This window comes from Caenorhabditis elegans, chromosome X (assembly GCF_000002985.6).
Source record: "Caenorhabditis elegans chromosome X".
Classification (NCBI taxonomy): Eukaryota; Metazoa; Nematoda; class Chromadorea; order Rhabditida; family Rhabditidae; genus Caenorhabditis; species Caenorhabditis elegans.
In genome coordinates, this window is record NC_003284.9 from 2,160,610 (window position 1) to 2,176,552 (window position 15,943).

At 36.4% G+C, this 15,943-nt stretch overlaps 3 protein-coding genes across 3 annotated transcripts; 2 read left to right on the top strand and 1 right to left on the bottom strand.

Moving 5' to 3' along the window:
• Positions 1-2,774: 2,774 nt before the first annotated feature.
• Positions 2,775-3,460, top strand: pdf-2 (Pigment dispersing factor homolog pdf-2; the record flags this gene model as incomplete). The annotated part of the gene is made up of 3 exons (NM_075996.3): positions 2,775-2,879; positions 2,944-3,012; positions 3,063-3,460. The coding sequence occupies 3 exons, from the start codon at positions 2,775-2,777 to the stop codon at positions 3,156-3,158; spliced, it is 270 nt and encodes an 89-aa protein (NP_508397.2). The 3' UTR covers positions 3,159-3,460.
• A 981-nt stretch (positions 3,461-4,441) lies between these two features.
• On the top strand, positions 4,442-13,431 carry F48B9.3 (ZP domain-containing protein). The gene is made up of 7 exons (NM_075997.5): positions 4,442-4,642; positions 4,690-4,842; positions 4,890-4,953; positions 5,002-5,104; positions 12,204-12,289; positions 12,332-12,452; positions 12,498-13,431. The coding sequence occupies exons 1-7, from the start codon at positions 4,500-4,502 to the stop codon at positions 13,226-13,228; spliced, it is 1,401 nt and encodes a 466-aa protein (NP_508398.2). The 5' UTR covers positions 4,442-4,499; the 3' UTR covers positions 13,229-13,431.
• F48B9.8 (RDD domain-containing protein) lies at positions 13,288-15,802 on the bottom strand. The gene is made up of 6 exons (NM_076001.3): positions 15,616-15,802; positions 14,714-14,817; positions 14,562-14,666; positions 14,393-14,513; positions 14,189-14,346; positions 13,288-13,558 (listed from the first exon to the last, which is right to left on the bottom strand). The coding sequence occupies exons 1-6, from the start codon at positions 15,778-15,780 to the stop codon at positions 13,420-13,422; spliced, it is 792 nt and encodes a 263-aa protein (NP_508402.1). The 5' UTR covers positions 15,781-15,802; the 3' UTR covers positions 13,288-13,419.
• Positions 15,803-15,943: the final 141 nt, after the last annotated feature.

Genomic DNA, 15,943 nt, shown 5'->3' on the forward strand with positions numbered 1-15,943 from the left:
ACGGTTTGGAGAAACATATAAGTTCCGGGAGGGAAGAGATCTAAATTCAAATATTATAAAAATTATTATGTATATTTCATCAAAAGTTTCAACAATTTATAAACGTTAAAGGCAAAAATGAAATTTGTAAAAATTAAAGTGATGATGTAAAAAATTATGTACATTTGCAAGAAATCAAATATTAAACATGCTTGTTTGTTTTAAATTGCTGGGTTTTCAATTGACCTTATGTTTTCAGGAAGGTTTTTGAATTCATCAATTTTCCAAAATACGTATCCTCCAGAATCTTTTATTAGTTTTGCAACCTTACGGACGAATCGAAAATTAGCCATTCAATTTATTTTTTTTTTTGTGACCTACATTCTTCCCGCTTGTGCTGTGGTCCTCTTGTATTCACCGCTCCTCATATTATTTTCACTAATAAATTATCTTATTATTTACAATTATGAGGGCACAACATTTAGTTCTGCAACCTCTGATAGTCTTGCACTGAATGTCTGCCATACCTGAGAAACGTTGCCGAAACTTCAGCAAATTTGTCATTATTTGGGTGAATTTAACTTGAAGCGTTCAATTTATTGACTATATCAAATTAAGTTTTTTTCATAAAATTGGTAGCTTTTCAAATTTATAGTGTAGTTGAAAGAATAGCTTTGCAGCCTCTATTAGACTCGCACCCCTACGGATCAATCAGATATTTGTCTTGCATGCAAAACTAATAGAGAGTTTTGTTTTCGAATTAACAGTTCCCAAACTCAATTTTTCTAGCAAATCCCACTCATCCCTTTGTATCGTTAACTTTTTTCCCAGCCTATCTATTCCAATTATCATCTGTTGCTTATTACTTCTGCACTTTCAGATCACAAAACTAATGCAGAATAATAAACAAAGATCCTGAGATTATACTGATCAGAAAACAGGATAATAATTTCACTTTCAAGTTGACTGGTCTACCTAGAAGCTCAAAAATCACTCTGGAAACTAATTTTATCCAAATTGAAATATACTTTTTCATTAATTATTTATCAAGTTCGTATCAAATATTACATTAAAAGTCGTGTTCCTTGTAATTCTTTTTTTTCCAGAAGCTGCAATTTCTTGAAGACAACTAAGCGGAAATTAACCACTGGCACGTCATACAGGCCGTTGCTCAAGTACACAATGTTATAATTAACTTCGTTTGACTCATTTGGCATTCAAGACAGCATACTATATGCATTTTCTGACGACTAGCTCATCAGCTCTTCAAAATTCTACTGGCCAAACTTCGTGTCATTCTTGTCTGGCAAAATCTACATTTTTTAATCAAAAAGTAAATGAAATCGGATGAAAACATTATACGGATGCTTCCCTGTCTAACATTTCCAACCCTAAATTGAAAATTGGAACCATTCACATTTGCGTCGTTTTTCTCTTAATTCCGAATAGTCATCTAACTATAGTCGGACGAGTCATCTATAGAACTTCACTCATTAAGTGTTCCACTTCGTCTCATTTGGACATTATTTTTATTTTTTTGAATTTCGAAGCTAATGTTTTTCTCTAATAAAAAATGATGTTTGAAAATGGATAATGAATGTTCGCGGCATTTTAATACTAATATACAGTACAGTATTGTAATTTCAAAGAGGGTCTTATAGATTTTTGATGTTTTGGTTTAGAAAATAATATTTATAAAATTTCCATTTCAAAACTTTACAGAAAAGGTGAGGATTTACCAAAAAAAACCATAAGCACATACACTTTTTAGTCAAGTATTTTTCATAGGTGGTCACTTTATAATTTTCATCCGTTTTTTTCTCCTTTCATTTCAATTATGTAACCTAAAATTTGGAAGTCGATTTTCATAGGTTTCCCATTTAACTATTTACAATCCCATAATACACGAATTTCTTAAAATTTGATGATTTTTTTTAAAACAGAAAAATGGCTTTTGATGTTCGGTCAGTGCACTTTTTCTTCAAAAATAACATTTGAATAAAAATTTCCTCTTAATGACTGTCAACTTTCATAATAATTTATTGGGAGCTGTAAAGCTAAAATTTTATGTAATAATTTCTGCCTTGATGAATTTAATTACATAATAGCTCAGAGTTTCTCAACTCTTGATAAAATGTATAACCAAATCGGTGAACATCGACTAGTAAAAGTTCCAATAACCAGACAATGTTGTGTTGCCCTGTCTGAAGAATTACACTTTGATGATCATATATTCCTGGAATTCAATTCCCCAGCTCCATAGTTCAGTTGTTTTCATTCGAGAGACTTCGGAGCATTCTTTTTCTCGCAGGCAACTCATCAAAAATAATAATGAAAGCTGTAGTAACAACATTCTAATTACGGATCCTTGTGGGCGTATCCCCGCAGTAGCACATCTCTCACATTTTCCCGTAAACCATCAACTCTAGAAATCTTCTATTTTTCTCGTCTCAGCTCATTGGCTCAATCAGAATCTTTCGATTTCACGTATATGATTGGCTCAGCGCTCGAAGAAATTTGTTAGGGGGCGGGGCTTGATTTACATGATTCTCATATTTTCCCCTTATTCATTCACAAAGGTTTATTCTGAAAATCATTTTTTTTTTCATTTTTCACCTTAGCGTACTTTTTTATTACGAAAAAGTTTTTGGCATGTTACATGCATGAGTCAAATGATGAAAAACTACTGGATAAGAAACTTTTTTCAAATTTTCCTGCTCATTAGCCGCCCCCTCGGGATCGTTTTTTGTTGCATCGTGTTGCATCAGGTCATCTCAACTTGCTACTTTTTCCAGATGAGCTCTCGAATTTCGGTCTCCCTATTGCTGCTTGCTGTAGTGGCAACCATGTTCTTCACAGCCAATGTTGTTGATGCGACCCCAAGATCACAAGGAAACATGGTAAGTATGATACGATGGAAGAAAAACAAATATTTGAACAACAAATATTTTAAAACAAATTCAGATGCGTTACGGCAACTCTCTTCCAGCGTACGCCCCACATGTCTTATACCGTTTTTACAACTCAAGACAGGTGCTCACTACTTTCGTACTTTCAGAATTCAATAATCTGAAAATTTACAGTTTGCTCCAATAAACAAGAGAAACAACGCCGAAGTAGTGAACCATATTCTCAAAAATTTTGGAGCTCTGGATCGACTTGGAGACGTTGGCAAGTAAAAGTGCACACGGATCTGATAATTTCTAAAAGCACTTGTAGTTGAACACTTATTCACTTTTGAAAGTTGGCATAGTTTTTGAGACCTGAACAATTGCCAATTCTATGTTTACTTTTGCATTCCATAATATATTTTTCACCATTCTCTCAAATTCTCTGATTCTGACTGAGGCTACCACAAAACCGATTTATTCTTTGCTTTAATCGATATTTTCGTACAACTGTGCTGATTCTTTATGTCACCTGTGACACCGAAACCTGTTGAAAATAAAATGCTACTTGTTCAATAAACGCTTATTCAGTTGATTTTCGTTGTGCTGCAAAAGGAAAGACATACGGAAAAATGCAAAGTTTCGACAGGAACTCAATTCGTTAAAAATTGGCAATGGAGAAATTGCCTGTGAGAAAATTATTAAATATCCAAATAAAACGATTCTAAAAATTCTCGAAATGTTTTTTATTTTAAAGGTGGAGTAGCGCCAGTGTGGAACATGTTAAAAACTACACCTATGGTGAAAAAAACATTTCAAAATTTTTCAAAATTTTTAATTATTATATTTGCCTTGAAAGAATATGAAAGAATTTTAAACATTTTCCTTATTGTCGTAGTCCGCCAATAACACACTGACAAATTTGTTTATTGAGCAGTTGAAATGTAGTAGTTAACAATTTTTCAGATCACTGTTTCAGATAAATAGGTTCTGTAAAAAGTGGCTCAGAAATGTTTTTTTTTACATTTAAACTTGATTTTAAGATGCCGTGTAAACCTAAAAACAACTCGAGATGTTTTCTAGAAATTTTAATTTTCAGAAAAGAAACCATTTTTTCAGCAAGCTTTCTGAAAAAAAAACTCCTGCAATTTTCCTATTTCTAGGCACTTTTAAAATTATCAAAATCTGCAAAAACTCACAATTTGAGTATTTTCACGAGATTCTGAAGTAGTCAAGACAAAAACAAAATTAAATTGATGGAGTTTTCCTGTCTGTGAATCTCCATTTAGTTCTCACGTTTTACTGAAAAATTTTTTTCGAGAATGCATAATGCACAAACCAAAAAAATTTTCTGCTCCTGTTCTGAGTTTCACAGAATTCCTAAAGACACACAATGTGCTAAAACCATACTAACCAGAGATAACTGCAAAATATCCCAGAGATGTTTCAAAGGTGAATGAACAGCTGCTTCTCCGCCACGTAAGATATAAGATTAATCAAAAACTAAAAAAAAAGGTAGGTCAGGTGTCCCTCAACGAGACTTTCGAGAAAAGCAGATCTGTGATTAATTGAGAAGTGCGAAATTTTCCGTTCCGCGGTCCCATAGCTTTAGTCTTATTGTATCGGAGAAGTATGCAGTCTCCTTCATCAAACATTTTATTCTATATTCTAGCAGTATTCCTCTTTTCTGTCACTGACTCATTGAACTTTTTATCAGGAAATTTGACGGAAGCAGAGAACTTAGAGAGATTAGCCACATGTGGAAGTAGCCAGCAGTGAGTAAATCTCATTTTGGTAATTTCACTATAAATTTTTGTTTCAGGAAAGCAAACGAGTATGGTGGAATATTTTTGAAAGACGAAACTAGTTCACATTTTCGGAAATATCTTATCGCTCTTTCGTCTAGACATTTAGTTCTAAACCCTGGCTCAAAAACATTAGGCTTCATTTACAAGAAAGAAGAATGTCGAAATAAGTAATTAATAATTAATAACAGTATAAAATATATAATGTTTGATTCAGCATACAAAAATTCAAAATCAACTCAAACCAGCATTGGCCGGGGAAACTCAATCATGAGAAAACGGTAACTTAAAAAAGTAACAATTTTAGATAGTCGCAGTACTTTTTTCAGGCGTATTACATTGGTTCATGTGAAGAAGACTCTCCACGTGGTTTTGTAATAGTTGAGCACAAGTTACATTTACCGGATATCTACTCACCTCACTGTTTACCGGGTCAGTTGAACAAAATTGCCGAATTAATACATTTCAGACTACCTGGGAGTTGTTTTTGTTAAGATGAAGTACCGAGTACTTGTTCAAAACCGCTCCTATTGTGCTACAATGACCAAGAAAACACTCGGGAAATCATATCAATTTTTTAAAATTACCAGTAAAAAAGTGGTGAAAATTCAGTTTACCTATCATAATATTTGAAGTCAACCAACAATTGTGTTTCTAAAAATTGTATATTTTAATTGCGTTGCAACATGTTTTATTAGAGCAATCTACGGAGTTGAGCCTGCCGCATAGCTCAAAATTATATTTTAAGAGGATTAAAGGACGATCCGTTCTTCAAGTGCAATGCACTGCGGATTTGGGATTTAGGTAAACTGCCTGGTGGTGATCCCACTGAGCTGTAATTTAAGCCACGTCCTAGCCGGGGACTGTGGCCGATAATCCAGTCGTGGATTGCTCCACTTCCCAATAGAGGCTGGGTGAACCTAGGGGGTGAGGCCGGACTTGAACTAGTGACCTCCAGATTGCTAGCGGCCACCACTACCCACAGGTAAAGCGCGGTTCATGTATTATACACCCAAATGTATAATACACGATTAATACACAAACCGCGACCGTACAATACACGAATCGCTTTTCGCGGCGAGACCATGAGCGCGAGTTGTGTATAATTCATATAAAATACATGAATAATTTTTGAATAATACATGCAACGCACATGAAGATATTTGAATTATCGATTTTCAATTTGTAACATTTTCTCATTGCTTTTCTCTCATTTTCACGGTTTTTTTTCTATTTTTTCTTCATTTTTTATGTTATTAATTTTTATTTTAACAAATACTCAACAAATTTATCATCTGGCTACATTATTTCCCATTCAAACACTCACCATTCATTATTAAAATTTTAAAATAGCTTAAGAATATATAAATGTCCATTTAGTTGTGCCCAGCGACTTTTTTTTGAAGTAAAGCATATTACCTAGTCTTTCATAACGTCAACTGTCAAAAAATAAAACTTTTGCCGCAAAATCACAAAAAGATCTGTATTTTCTACCCGTTCACCCTCCAAAATCCTATGTTCTCCTTGCTTGAAGGTAAAAACACCACAAATCGGTTTGGGCCATGTGTACGACGCGTGCTCTTCATTAAAAGCATAAATTAACTGTTGTAATTAATATCTCTATTCCTTGACAGTCTCAAATTCTACTAAATCTTCTTTAAGATGATTGGTCCCCAAAAAACATTGTGTCTTGTTGTAGGGGGTTGTAAAGATCTATTCGAGAAAATGTCCCACAGGATAGGATAATCATAACAGTGCAGCAGTACGTATCGTACGTGTAGATACCTTCACAATAGAGCTAATGTTTGAATTTATAGGTCATTGGGTTGTAAATATGTGTCTCTTTATGGGGAGGGTGGCGATGTGTTGGCAGCTAAATGTATCGTATATCCCTTCTTCAAAATAAGAATTAGATTATGAGAGTTTGAGGGAATATGAAAAAAAAAGATGAGAGGATTTGAAAAATAATAACTTTGAAACACTAGAGCCTATCAGTTTCCTGGGAAAGAGGTAGAAAGTTTGTGAAAAACAGATACTTTTTGTGAAAAACTTATACGGTCTAAGATTTCCAGACGCTCTTGTACTTCTTGAAGAGAAGACCAAATTAAGACCGCGTCGTCCGAAAATTCCAGTCTTCTTATGTGCCTGCCTTCCGCTGACAATGAGTCTACTTGACGAACCCCGGTGCAGAGGTTGACTTTGATCTTCAATATCGTAAACTGTGATTGCTGATTGAGCTGGAATTCGTTGCACTTTCCAATGAGCATGGCGAGGCTCTGGATGTTGAATCCGCTTTGACTTGGCACGCGGCACTTCCAACACAAATGCACCTCCCACGCTCGCCAATAATTTTCAGATGTTTTATTTTTATGTTAAATTTAAAGTTAAAGAAGTGAAGAAGCGTTTTTGACAGTTTTTGTAGCATATAAAAATTTTCTGTGTCGACACTGGCGCCTAGCAAGAACCTTTGAATGTTTCATGAATTCAACTTTGCGAAATTTTTCTCAGTTTTTTTGGTTTCACGAGGCGTAACGACCCACAAAAACATCCGAGCTAAATTTTTTATAAAAATTCTGAAAAGTCAGGTCAAAACGTGCCAAAAAGTACTAAAATGAATTTTTCTACATACTGCTGCCGCCGCTCACATCCATCTTTCTGGCGACTGAGTCATTCAAGACTTTAACTACTGCCACATTCCATAACAAAAATACCATGACAGAAATTTTTTGAATTTTTGTTCTTAAAGAATCTCTAGACCAAGAGCATTCTTTGAACTATAAAAACTTGTAAGAAACTTGATGGATTCGTCGAAAAAAATGTAGAACTCCCGCAGAATGCCAACTTGCGTGCCATCAAGATCGTGATCTCAAAAGTTCTGAAGGCCTGCAGCGATGCGGATGCGGATGGGGATATTTTAAAAATTCAAAACGTTAATCTGGTCAGTATTTTATGGAGAACAAAACTTGTACAAATTGAGGTAATAACTTTCTCCACACGGGAAGCTATAGAGCCGCGAACGTGTTACCATACTTATGGCGCACCCTGTAGGTGTCTGCCTTTTGTTCAGAATACTCAAGAACATTTTGCCCAGAATAGGCTTTCCCGATGTATCGCTACATTTGCTGCAGGTCGGGATGACAGCATCGTTGATGCGGGCGAAGTAGACGGGAACTAAGGAGGAGTGGCCACATCTGAGTCTAGCGAGCTCCTTTCTTGTCTCTCTGGGGAGAAACTTCTCGTCGGCGGAGATGGGCAGGTCCCAATGAGCTTGTTCGCAGCCTTGTTGTTCAGGAAGGTGCTTACGAAATTTCTGTGATTCGCCTTCTGAAGTGTTTTGGTTCCTTGTAGGGGATCAGGTCATTTGTCGGTTCGGCTGTTGGGGTAGTTCAGCGGCGGTTCCCTGGGCAGACCATAATTGATCTTTCGACCGGTCTCTTGCCGTTCAGACGTCCTGTGATGGTGTTTAGAGCTTCAATGATTGCTGTGGTGGTGGAGTGCAGTTTCTTGAAGCCGTGCTGGTGCGGCGGGGATTCGATGTGTCGCAGAACTCTCTTCAGTATTAGTCTCTCTAGAACTTTGGCAAGCGGTGAGATCAACGAGATGGGGCGGAAGTTAGCGGCAAGTGACGTGTCCTTTCCGGGCTCGGGCAGCATGATTACGTGCGCGGCTTTCCAGGCGTCCGGTCGATAGTTCAGTTCTACGGAGAGGTTGTAGCTTCTGATGCTCGCTTCGATCAGTTCTCCGAACAATTTCCAGTTCGCTTTCGCAAAGTTTCTGATGTTACGTTTTGGTTTGGGCAGAAGCGTCTCGTCCGGTTTTTGTACAGAAATTTCGATAGCACGGTGGTCGGAGCCACGTTGCTCCAAAGTTCTCCATGTGGCTTTACTTGATAGATCTGCCGAGGCCAATAAGATTCATGGGGACGTGAGTGTCCCATTTCTAGCTCTGGTGTAGGAGTCGTCGTTCATAGGCACCATGCCCGAGAACTCGATAGTGTCTGCAATTGCCGCTCCCCTGTTACACTGAATGTTGCTGAACCAGAGATCATCATGAGCGTTAAAGTCTCCGAGGATGAGGTGGTTGTTGTGCGATCCGTTTGAGAGCAGAGTTGCAATCTGAGGCATAACCTCCGGTAGAGAAGATCCCGAGGATGGTGGTGGTATGTAGATGTTGGTAATCCTCATTCCTCCGTTTAGCACTACTTCCAGCAGTTCCAATCCAAGGCTATTCGTAGCGGTACTCTTTCCGTACGAGGGGCATGACCATCTGATCTTAGGCGGTCCTGGATTGACTTCAATGTCGCCATGTGAAGTGTGGAGTAGTCCTTTCAAAAAGCGTGTGTGTCTGAGGGAATAGTTGGTCAATGGCGGGAGTTCCCTCCTCTCCGCGCCTTAGCCGAAAAAACTGGTTGTGGTCTCTCTGAGATCCACGAAACTCCCACAGATGTGTATCTGTGGTGTTTGAGGTAGCAAGGAAGTTGGCTTCTTCCGCTTGAGTTGCGTAGAAGGCAGATTGCATTCCAATCCATACTTACAGTCAAAAGTGTTGTTGTTGTTATTGATGCAATGCATCGCGTTGCTGGAGGTGGAAAATATAACTGCTCCGGATCCTTCTCCATCGAAGGGAAGGTAGGGGAGCCCAAGGGATTTGGTCGCCTCTACCTGCTTCTTCCATAGTTTCCGGCTTCTAGTGGCTTTTTCGTATTTGAGCAAGTGGCTCACGCCATCCTCGGTGTCTTTGCAATTCCACCTCCTATTTTGCTGTATCCAGAAATCCAGAAGTCCAGAAGTGTCGAGCACTTACATCTACGCCCGAGCTCCATTCTGGTCGATCTCGGGAGCGACGGTTCTTCAGTTTTAACTTTCAGGGCTTTCTTGGATATCACTTTGTTTTCTGGATGGTCTTTCAGTAACTTTGTTACGAACAGAGTATGGTTTCTTGCCGCAGCAGCTTCTTCACTTCACCGCATCCTTTCGAGTCTCATTTGAATATCAACCGGTAGATTTAGAGGCGGGTTCCTTGGGGGATTACCCCTGCATTTTTCTTCTAGTTTTTAGGTTGGAATTGTGATAGGTTGGGAACTTTCAGAATAGCCAAATAGCCATAATGTCAACATTTGCGCTTCATTGTAGACGTGTTCAATGCTCAAGTCTGTCGTGAGCCTACAGCAGATTCTGAGTGCATTTCTGTATTGTCTCTCTAAACTCTCCAGTCTTGATTTACATGCCAGTTGGCTTCAGGCTGGTGATCCGTACAGAGCGATAGGATTATGGAGTGGCTTCACTGCTTGTAGGAGTTGATTGTGCCCCATTCTTCCACCCCCCACTGTCCGAGACTTAGGTCCTATTACAGATTGTAAGCTAAACTTTGAACCCCATATTTGGAAAATTAACTACCAGGTTAGGCTAAACAAATCCTCAAGACTTTCTCTTTCAACTCTCCCAAGTTTTATAGTGACCTACAGTGCCGGCCATAATTCTATCCTATTTTCGATTTTTGATAAATTTACAAATTTTTCAAACGAGCACAACTTAAAAACTGGGCATGCTATCGAAAAAAGTTCAACTAATGAAGTATTGTCCATAATTACGTCTACTTGTATTTGACTGTTTAAGTTGTTTACCAGTGTCATGACAAGAAATACAGCGGCCGACATCTCGTGAGCCCGTTTTTGACAACTTTTACTGATTCGGCCGTATCTCGAAAACTAATGTTTTTCTGGAAATGTTTTTGAAGTAAAATAATCTTCATACTATTTGCCATCATTTGTTCCTACTCACTTTGTTCTGAAAAATTCAGCAAAAAAGTTAGGGAAGTGCGAACTAGTCCCTCACTTGGCACTGCTCATGCTCTACAACCAAAAAATCAGGTTACTTACTTCGAATATATTTTTTCGAGCATTTTTCAATAATTACAAATGTAAAATCACAATTAAAGTATATTTAAACACGATATCAAGATTCAAGGAAAAAAATCTTCACTTGCGAGAAATGCTCTAGGTGTAGTCGTACACTGTACACACACTTCAAGTTTAATCTCTCATAACTTTTTTGCTGAATTTTTCAGAACAAAGTGAGTAGGAACAAATGATGGCAAATAGTATGAAGATTATTTTACTTCAAAAACATTTCCAGAAAAACATTAGTTTTCGAGATACGCCCGAATCAGTAAAAGTTGTCAAAAACGGGCTCACGAGATGTCGGCCGCTGTATTTCTTGTCATGACAATGATAAACAACTTAAACAACTGAATACAAGTAGACGTAATTATGGACAATGTTTCTTTAGTTGAACTTTTTTGATAGCATGCCCATTTTGTAAGTTGTGCTCGTTAGAAAAATTTGTAAATTTATCAAAAATCGAAAATTGGATAGAATTATGGCCGGCACTGTATTTGATACTTGAAAAATCACTGAGAACCTTTACCAAGCGCATCCTTCAAAGATGCGATGTTAAATTAACCTCCTACAAAAACATACTGTGTAAATATTAACTACTCTACCAGACAAACGAGAATTAAAACTCAAGTGAAACTACTATGTAGACTTCTTACTGGTTCTTCACATTTCTCTAATTTAAATCAGTTCGTCAAATTCTCTAATTCTATTGAGCGGTCCATGATTCTGGCTATATTTGGAAAATGAGCTTTTTTTTGATGATTGTATATTTTTGAATATACATTATTATTAGACGCTAGGTAGTTGTAAACCAGCACCAAGAAGACGTATTTATTACCCAACTCGCCCTAAAAACCATTCTCTTGGGAATCTGTTTGAATTTTCAGCGTTATCGTTGTAATTTACCACCATGTGTGGAGATGTACAAAATACACTCAAAACTGAGCTGAAAATTACAGAACGTGGACTATCATAAAGGATAAGAGTAAAATTGGACTGAAAGGAACCAAAGAAGCATGGTCGTCCACTTGCCAGAGAGAACATTCGTCGCACAAGCAATGGGAACCGGATTTTGGAAGGATCCAGTGCACATTTTATGATATTCTAATTATTATTTGTTTTTTAATTGTGTTTTATTCTTTTTTGATGAATAAATTTTGCCTAAAGCAATTTTTAGCAACCCCAGTTCACAAAAAATAAAAAATATATACAAAATTAACACATACATTTCGTGTATAAAACATAAAATATACAGAAATTGTACGTATCGTGAGCGCGAGTTTTGTATTATACACGAATTATACATAAATTATACACGCACAGTCGCGATTCATGATTTGTACATGTATTATACACATGTTAGCCGGTACTCGTTTTTTGTACATTTTGTGTATATTTTTTGTATAATACACGAACCGCGATTTACCTGTGCCGACTGAGCTATCTGCCCCGTATGAATTTTTGGAAAAGTTAGAAATTTACAAAAACTACGACTTAATACTAAAAAAATTTTGGGAACGTTCTATACATTACTGAATTATTATATTTTTTAAACAATCGCTGTTGTGATGGATTGTTAAAACATTGTATAGAAGTGAAATTACATGGATTAACATATGATCATATTATTTTCAGATAAGGTTCACAAAAATGGATCAGAAGTCGAAGTATTTACAACAATGAACGCTACTGCTCACTCTTTAGAGTTCATAAGAACTAAAGTGATTTTAAAAAAATTCTTGATAAACAAAATTGGTTTTAAGATTCACGTCTGTAATGACATCCCGGGCGAGATGTGCACCGAACAACTGGTAACTGATTTTGGAGGCCCAGTCGTTCACTCAAATAATGATTCCAAAACCTATGTTGGGCATGCTTTTGCTCGTTAGTTTTCCCGCCTTTTTCAGAAAAATATTCAAGACAATTCAGATAATGAGCATTCCATACGGATAATTCCTATTTATCCATATTTGAAGCAGGTTTGTGAAGTAACAGGAATATGTGAAAGGACATCTGAATCTGCAATATTGCCAGCATCACTTTCGAATTCGAAATTGTCATTTGTGGAATCCGATGAGCCAGTAATTCATGTAAACTTTCCAACCGCCGACGAGTCGACCATTGGTGAGCCTGCTTTTATGTCGAGTAACACATTCTTGGAATCCGAAGTGATTGATGTTGGAGAATTGGAAATTCGGGAAATGGAAGTGGAAATCGAGGAAATCATGGATGAAGAAACTGACGAAAAAACTAACGAAATCGATTTGAACACCTATTTTGAACAGGACGAAGCTTCAGATTCAGAACCAAAAACCGAAATGGAGACTCAAGTGGAATCAAGCGGAGAAAAAATTATTATCCTCTTCGAATCAGAGGAATCTCAAGACGAATCAGATTATGAACCCTTTGTGATATCTGCTGTGCCAGAAGATTCGACTATTGTGCGAGCAGAGCCATTCTCCGCTGTGATCATACCACTCCCCGAGCACACAATCGAATCTAGCATCAATCAAGAATTTTCGACGCCAGAGGAGCTTTTGATAGCTTTTCTTATCATGTTATCCCTTACATTTTTTGTTCTGATGTGCGTCTATGGTTTTGTTGAATACACGGGAAAACCATATTACTGGAATATTGATTTGGGAAACAATCCAGTCTGAGTTGTCATAATTTTTACTACGGTTTTTTAATAAATGTCTGTTTTTTTGTGAAAATAAATATACTAATTTATTATTTGCAAAATAAATTATATATCGTTGAAAAATGATTAAAAAAATCCCAAATCAAAACCCAACCCTGGCAAAAAAGAAAAAGGAATGATTCTTCAGTTTCAAATAATACATTCAATAAATTAGTTGATTTCTACAACTACACAAGTTTTCACCATCATATCGTAGAAGACACGTCCTCTGTTAATCTGGAAAACTGCGGTGCTCAGTGGGAAAAAGCTACTGACCACCAAGTTTTTTATGAATGATCGCTTCAGGGCCCTGCAAAAATAGAATGAACGGTTGTGTCCTTGGTTATTTGTAAAAAATACCGGATGAGCCATAATTATGTTGACAAAAACATTCGCTTAAAAAATTTGGAGGGTGAGTTCAAACATAGTAAATTAACGCGAGTTTGTCTTGTTATGATTTAGATAATATTTTTTGCAACCGAATTTCAAAATTGTGATTTGGAATTTTAGGTGGATCTTGATTGGCTAACTAGTAAGTCGGAGAGGCTTCTTATCATTCCTTGAACATTTTTATTGGAAGTCAAAAAGTGACAAATACTGAGTTTTTGAGGAAACTATAGCACTGTCGCATATTTGAATCCCTACTATTTTTGAAACATAAAGAAACTTTGATCAACGTATTCCAAAAAATGCAAAACTGAAAACTGACAAAACTGTGAGATTTTCTGATTTTCAAAAAATCATATAAAGTTTTAAATTAGTTGTTAAATTTTTTTTGCAGTTTTTGTCCATTGTGGAGCCACAGGCATGTTTTTAAAGCAATTTTCCTTTAAAAAAATCCTCGCACGAAAGTATGACTTGTGTGCGAAAATCAAGGCAATGCCTGTCAACATAATTTTGGCCCACCATAAGAAAATAAGAAAATATATGTTGCACTTACTGTGAATAAGTAATCAAATCGGGTCCCTCTACAATAATTTGATCAGGGCGTTCTGCGGAAGTAACATCACGACAAGAAATTACTCGAATTCCACACATCCATTTTCCCAACGTCTGTCCAACTCCGATTGGTCCAAATCCTCGAGCCATTAACACCGCCTGAATAGAAAAATTTCAATTGTTTGAGTAATTTCTGGATGCTCACTTCCACGAAACAGCAAAATACTTTACACACAACTTCAACTGGGAGAAGGTCTTGAGCAAGATTAATGAAGTTCATCACATCCTGATCATCATCCAAGCTTGCTCCGATTTGCTTTAGGTCACTATAAAAACAAGGTTTGGTACGATATAATTGAATATTCTCTTCTTACATGTGACCCAATTCCGAGAGTGTTCCAACTACAGCAAGTTTGAAGCTGAGAATAAAAACAAAATCTATCAATTCTGCCAGAAGACGTCTCAAGAAGCTTGCAGCTCTGAAAAGGAAAATACGTTTTCAAAAATGTCTCAATAAACAACATACTCAAATTGAACTGAATCAACACGTGGTTGGGCTGGTTGGAGAACTTCTACGTTAACGTTTTGTTGAAAAGTTTCGGCAGAAAAAGACCTGCTCAAATGCTCCACCTGAAATTAAAATGTTTTAAAATCATGCTATTTTTTAGAATTGTTATTAAAGACGGGTTGCTTATAGCACCACAATGACCAAATATCATAATTCAAAAATTCAAAAAAAAAATTCTAAACTTTTAATGATTTCTATTAATTGAGCAATTCTAAGTTTTTTGAAATCGTCGATCAAAAAAACAGTTGTCTTTTTTTTTTAAGTTTTACTACTATATTCGATCATTTTGGCTCTATCCGAGTGGCTTTTAACAGTTTGCCCATTGGCGCAAAAAAATAATGGGTTAACATCCTATTGTTTTTATTAATTGAGATTTGAACTAGGGGTGGCAAATTTGTTTTTCGACAAACTCGGCAAATTGTCAAATTTCCGGTTTGCCAATTTGCCGGAATTTTTAATTTTCGGCAAATTGCCGATATGCCTTTTGCCGGACATCAGAAATGTCGGAAATGTTTAGAGGGGTTTTTTAAAAGGCGGAAAATTTTAAACGGATGCTTTTTGAATTTTTTCCGGTTTTCTTTAAATATTCTCATGGATTCTGCTTATTTTCAAAAATAGATGTAGGAACATTCTTAGGATGCGTACAATATTGCCGATTGAAATTAAAGTTCTGAATATTTTTCAATAAAAAATGTGAAAAACCACAATTTACCAAAAATTTTCTATTTATGGTTTTTCCGAAAATTAAGAAGTGTCGAAAATTTTCGAAAACTCCTGATTTAAACCTTGAAAAAAACATTTGAAACTAATAGTAAGAATATTTTGATTTTATAAATTTTTATCATTTCAAAACAACTCACATATTGCATGGATTGATCTATCCGGCGTAAAGCAGCTTCTCGATTCTGACGCCGCACTACTTTCAAATATTCTCGATGTGCATTGGCCAGGTTTTCCATCGATCCGTAGTCTTTTTCTTCACTCCGCTGACCGTACACTTCCTGGAAACGTCGCCTCGTTTCCATTATTTTTGAAGATGTCATCGTTCTGTAAAACAATAAAAATTGGAATAGAATTGTATATGTATTGCATGTTTTTTTTTAAATGAAACAGTAATTATAAAAAATTAAAAATATACAGTGCAGCCCAAAAAAGGTATATTCTTTTGGATGAATATAAGTCAGAAGC